Source organism: Leptonychotes weddellii, unplaced genomic scaffold (genome assembly GCF_054177405.1).
Source record: "Leptonychotes weddellii isolate Sample4059 unplaced genomic scaffold, ASM5417740v2 HiC_scaffold_4417, whole genome shotgun sequence".
Lineage (NCBI taxonomy): Eukaryota > Metazoa > Chordata > Mammalia > Carnivora > Phocidae > Leptonychotes > Leptonychotes weddellii.
Window position 1 is genome coordinate 4988 of NW_028010962.1, and position 6148 is coordinate 11135.

Below are 6148 nucleotides of genomic sequence, written 5' to 3' on the forward strand. Positions count from 1 at the left end.
CCACCCTGCAGGTGGACTGCAAACCTCCCAGGGCAACACGCCTCCCGGCCTTTGCACTTGCCGGTCCCTTCCCTCATCTCCCTGACGTTGGCTTCTTCCCATCACTCAGTTTCTCCCAAGTGTCAGCTCCTCACAGAGGCCCTCCTAGACCACCCCGTCTAAAGTGGCCCCCCCTGTTTGTTTTCTGCATTGTACTTACCATTACCTGAAATTGAGAATTTTTTTAAAGGTTTTATTTATTTATTTGACAGGGAGAGAGAGAAAACACAAGAGAGCATGAGCAGGGGAAGCGAGAGAGGGAGAGGGAGAAGCAGGCTCCCCAGCTGAGCAAAGAGCCTGACGCAGGGCTCGGTCCTAGGACCCCAGGATTATGACCTCAGCTAAGGCAGATGCTTCACTGACTGAGCCACTCAGGCGCCCCTGAAATTGTGTTTTTTAAATAAACTTTTTTGGGGGGAGTTTTAGATTCACAGAAAAATTGCAAAAACAGTACAGAGGGTTCCCATATACACTTCATCCAGTCTTCTTCATGTCACATCGTCACCTAACCTGACCATGGTACATGTGTCAAAACTAAGAAATTAACCCTGGCACATCACCATTAACTAAACTGCAGACTTTGTTCAGATAAAATTGTACTTTCCTTTATTTATTTACTTGTTTTCAACTGCCTCCCCCACTGGAAGGAAAACTCTGAGAAGCAGAGAGGTTGCCATACTTACTCACCAAGTCCCTCCTACCTGGCAATAAATATTGATCGGTAAAAGGAGGGGAAATATTGGCAAAAGCAGCCAATGATTACTAAGGACTCCCTCCGTCATGCACTGTTCTGAGTGCGCTAAACATTGTAAATCATTTAATCCTCAGGACAGCCCAAGAGGCAGCTACTAATTATGGGGAAACTGAGGCACAGCACAGTTTGGTGGCAGGCCGAGGCCACACAGATGGTTAGTACCAGAGTGGACGGACTCCAGGGCTTCCCTCCATACCAGAATAAAGGCCAGTCCTTCCGTGTCCTTAGTCCACACCAGAGCCAGGGGGCCAGCACCCTTCTGTGGGCAGGACACTGAGGCCCCAGGGCAGCTGATTTACCTGAAGCCACAGGACCGACTGGGGTGCAGGGCTGGGATGGAACCTGAGCCTCCTGCCTCCAGCTGGCTGCCCTGAGGCGGTGACTCCCCGGCTCTGCCCGGAAGGGTGTGAGGCACCGCTCCCAGGGCCACCACCGGCCCCACCCTGCTGCTGGGAAGCAGAGGGCAGCCGGTTCGGCTCCAGTCTGTGGGCTCTCTGCTGTGCACCCCCACTTCCCAGAGGGGCGCTGAGATGCCCCACCACCTCCCTTTGCCCATAGCCTTAGCCTGGGCCTCCATGATCTGACCCCTGGGGAGGCAGGGGTGGAGGAGGGTCCTCTCCATCCTCGAGGAGGTCGCCTTCTGGGGTGGGGGCTAGCTGCGCTCTGGGACAGGGACGGAAAGGAAGAAATGGTCATCCCTGTCTGGATGGGGGCGGGGAGAACGGAGCAACAGGGAGGATTATTAGGCTTTTCCCAACACCCTGGGACCAGCTGGAGAGGTGTTGGGCACCTCCCAAAGGGAAAAGCCGTTTTGGAGCCGGTGGGCAGGACCGAGGCCGCCGCCCCCATGCAGCCTGGGTTCCGCCCAGCGCCAGCCAGGCGCAGACTCCAAGCCCTAATAATGTTTGCTGGATGCTTTGAATACAAGCGGCAGTGCCCAGAATCTCCTTGAGGTTTCAGCCAGGCGTGCCCGCCCCATCCCCCCTTCTGGGGAGCAGAATAAGTGGGGGGGGGGGGCGTGTGACAGGGGACACCATGAAGTGGTGGCAGCCTCCGTGAGAAAGGCAGGCTGCTCCACCCAGAGCTGGGGGTAGGGGCGCCTTGTGCGCGGCTAATTAAACAGCGACTGTGCTGAATCGGGGCAAGGTTGCTGCTTGCTAATTAAAGGTGCGGGCGGCTTGCCCGGCAAGGAGGGAAGGCAGGAACAGCTCTGGAACCATGTCAAGAGGCCAGGCCAGCAAGGACAGCACTGGCTCTGGGCATTTCTTCCATCCGCGGGCCCTCCCAGCCGGGCCCCACGGCCCCCTCCCCACTTCCCTATCTCTCCTACCCACCTTGCCGGAGCCTGGGGCCTCGGACTTCCCCCTCCTCACCAACCCAAATTGCTTTCCTGATAAGGGCCTGCGTGCTGGGGAGGAGGAGCCTGCTGGTGCCCAAGGTCTGGGCTGGTGGGTGGGCATCATTTCGAACCTCTGAGGTATACTTCCTTTCACCCTACTCCCAAGAACCCCGAGTTGAGGAAATGAGCTCCATCAAGATGGGAGGTTGGCTGGTGTGAACGAGGCCCCACGTGCCCCAGTGTGTGTGAGAGAGAAAGACAGAGATGGAGAGACAGTGTTCCTTTCTGGTCTCAGCACACAAATCTAGAAAAGAGAAGACAGGAAGCAAGGATGTCTGGTCCTCAGAGGTTCCTATATAGTGACAACGAGGTCGCTGACTGCCTGTCCCTGCCCCGCATCTGCTCAGGGCAGGGCGTGGCTCCGTGGCTAAGAGCTCCCAGTCCCAGCCCCACCACTTGCCAACTGTGTGGGCTTGGGCTCTGCGCTTTGGGTTCCTCATCTGCAAAGCTGAGGATGGTCGCTGAGGGGACCAAGAGAGATAATCCAGGTGAGGCACTTAGTGCAATGTCTGGTCCACAGAACAGGCCCCGAAAATATCAGCCGTTATTATGTGAAAACTCGGGGGACTCGGGTAGGTGTGGCCCAGTGCCCACCTCTCTTCCAGGTGACCTCCTTACCGACACCACAGGTGCAGCCCCCTTGGGATAATTCTGTCGGACGCAGGGAGAGCATGTCCCCCTTCCCAGCAGGGCTCTCGTATCCTCTCTGACCCCCATAGCCTTTTTGAGGGAAGTAGAAGAGTCAAGAAGCAAACAAAATGGATGCTCAGAAAGCTAAGTGACCTGCCCGAAGTCATAAAGCTCAGAAAGGGGCAGAGATGGCCCTGGTCCCTTGAGTGGGAGAAGATGGGCTCACGGTTCCCATGGTAACATCTGTTGAGCTTCTACTGGATGCCAAGTCCTGAACCAGCCAGAGGGACCAAGGGGAACTGGACACTCACTCTGCCTTCAAGAGGACCCGGTCTAGAAGGAAGGAAAACACACCAATAATAGGAATGCAAGGCAAAGGTGGCAGGCATCCAAGCTGGTGCTCCAGTGCCCTCCATGCGAGGGGCTGAGAGTTGCTGCTTTGACTTGGAGCTCGATTTGAAAGCTAAGGTTGTGCTTCTATTGGGAGGGTAAAATCAGCATTGGGGGAGCCTGGAAAGGCTGACAGGGCCCCCTCTGGTGCTCCCAGGAGAAGCCTTCACAGAGGGGGTCAGATACTCTGCTCTGGGAAGTGCCTATGGTGCCTGCTTCTGAGGTTTGGGGTCTGTCACTTGAGGTATCTGGCAGCCCCAGATGGTGTGGTTTCAGACACTACACTGTCCAGGACCCACAGCAAGAATCCATCCACGTCCTAAAGGGGCTGTAATGGGTCCCATCCAGGTGGCCAGTCACTCACCAGTCACTGCCATGCAATGCAGCAGGGGAAGGATGCAGTGCCCATAAGGGGCCCAGAGACAGTAGAAACCTTTCCAGGCTGAGAAAGTCAAGGCCTTTGGCCCTGATGCTGGACACCTGGACCTTAGACAGCCAACCCAAATCAGGACACCTGGACCTTAGACAGCCAACCCAAAGCAGGCAAGAATGAGTGCAAGGTCACTGGTCTTGGGGTTGATGTCTCCATCTCCCCTCCTCAGAGATCAGGACTCAGCCAGAGGAACGGGGCAAAGGGCCCAGGCAGGTCTAGCCACAAGGAAGCCTGTGCAAGCAAAGCTAGCAGCTTCTTAAAAACACACCTGGCCTCAGCCTCCCCAGGGCCCCCTGCGCGCTAGCTGGGCCAAATGCTGGTCTGGGGCGCCCTCTGGTGGCCACATGGGGCAGTGGCAGACGCTGCCCCAGGGTTTAAGGGTGGGTGGTCAGACTTGGAAACATCAGAGTGGACCGCCTCTCCCACTGCACAGATAGGAAAACCAAGGCCTGGGACTATGGGGGATGGAGAAGGGAGTTACATGCCCAAGGTCATGCAAGTAACCTGCCCAAGTCAGTAGCCAAGCCCAGAACAGAACCCAGACCTCCTTCTGCACCAGTGGCTGCTCTTGGTGGGTCTCAAAGCACCCCCACCAGGGGAGGGAAGACTGAGTGTCCAGGAGGCTCACTCCCCAGTGACCATAGACAACTGGATGGTAGGCAGCTGAGCAGCTATGTGATGGGGTACATAGCACTTCTCCTCTCTGGCCTTGGGTTCCTCACTTCTAAAGCCTGGAGCTACTGCCAAGGGCCATGGGGACTGGGGTCCCTCTCATACACTGCTAATAGTGAGGCTAGAACCAGCCAGCCTTTCAGGAAATCCTAAAATGAACCTTCCTACAGTGAGTATTGGGTATCATACTAATGGTGAAAGACTGGGTGCTTTCCCCCTGAGATCAGGAACAAGATAATTATGTCCACTCTTGCCACTTCTATTCAACATTGTACTGGAAGTTCCAGCCAGGGCACTCAGACAAGGAAAAAAAAAAAAAAGCATCCAGATTGCAAAGAAAGAAGTACAACTATCTCTATTTTCAGATGGCATGATCTTGTAAATAGAAAATCCTAAAGAATCCAGGCACAAAAAGTTAGAACTAATAAATGAGTTCAGCGAGGATGCAGGATACAAGATGAATATACAAAAGTCAATTGTTTCTCTGTGTACTTTGCAATGAACACTTCAAAAATGTAATTAAGCAACTAATTTTGTTTACCCTGCAATCAAAGAGGATAAAACACTTACAAATAATTTAACAAAAGAAGCATAAAATTTATACCCTAAAAATCACAACATATTGTTGGAAGAAATTAAAGAAGCCCTAAACACATGGAAAAACATCTCTGAAAACCCAATATTATTAAGATAGCAAGACTCCCTAAATTGGTCTTCAGATTCAACACCATCCCCATCAAAATTCCAACTTGCTTCTTTGCAGAAACTGACAAGCTGATCTTAAAATTCTTATGGAAACTCAAGTGACCCCAAACAGCCAAAACAATATTCAAAAAAGAAGAACATTGTTGGAGGGCCCAGAGAAAGCTTTCTACAAAGTTACAGTAGTAAAACAGTGTGGGACTGGCATAGGGATAGGCATATAGATTAATGGAATGGAATCCGAGTCCAAAAATAAGCCCTCACACTTACAGTCAATTGATCTTCAACAAGAGTGCCCAGACAGTTCAGCGGGGAAAGGACAGGCTTTTCAACACATGGTGTTGAGGCAATTAGATACCGACGTGCAAAAAAAAGGAGGCTGGGCACCTTCCTCACACCCCACACAAAAAATTAACTCAAAACGGATTGTAGACCCAAATATAAGCATTAAAACCATAAGACCCTTAGAAGAAAGCATAGGCCTAAATTTTCATGACTTGGATCAGTCAACAATAAGACACAAAAGCATAGAAAAGACCAAAAAAAAAAAAAAAACCAACCAGGCAAATTGGACATCATCAAAATAACAAAATTCTGTGTTACAAAGGACATTGTTAAGAAAGTGAAAAGACAGGGTGCCTGGCGGCCTCAGTAGGTGGACCGTGTGACTCTTGATCTTGGGGTTGTGAGTTTGAGCCCCATTTTGGGTGTAGAGGGTACTTAAAATAAGACCTAAAAAAAAAAAAGAAAGAAAGAAAGTAATGGGAGAAAATATTTGCAAACCATATATCTAATAAGGAACTGTAACCAGAATATATAAAGAACTCTTACAACTCAATGATAAAAGACAAATAACCAAATTTAAAAATGGGCAAATGATCTGAATAAACATTGACCCAAAGGAGATATACATATGGTCCATAAGCTCATGAAAAGATGCCCCAAATCACTAGCCATCAGGGAAATGTAAATCAAAACCATGAGATGCTACTTTGCACACACTAGGTTTGCTATCATCAAAAAAGACAGTGTTGGCAAGGATGTGGAGAAGTCAGAACCCTCCCACACTACTGGTAGGAATGTAAATAGAGCAGCCACCTTGAAAAACAGTCTGGGAGTTCCTCAAAAG

General features: G+C 51.1%; 1 protein-coding gene across 1 annotated transcript; it reads right to left on the reverse strand.

Annotated features, from left to right (window-relative positions):
* Positions 1 to 239: 239 nt before the first annotated feature.
* On the reverse strand, positions 240 to 3589 carry LOC102728949 (uncharacterized protein C20orf203). The gene is given in 5 exon segments (XM_081810930.1): positions 240 to 2021; positions 2023 to 2133; positions 2135 to 2179; positions 2181 to 2233; positions 3577 to 3589. Coding segments are annotated over 5 exon segments (339 nt in total). The 3' UTR covers positions 240 to 1904.
* Between the last annotated feature and the right edge of the window lie 2559 nt (positions 3590 to 6148).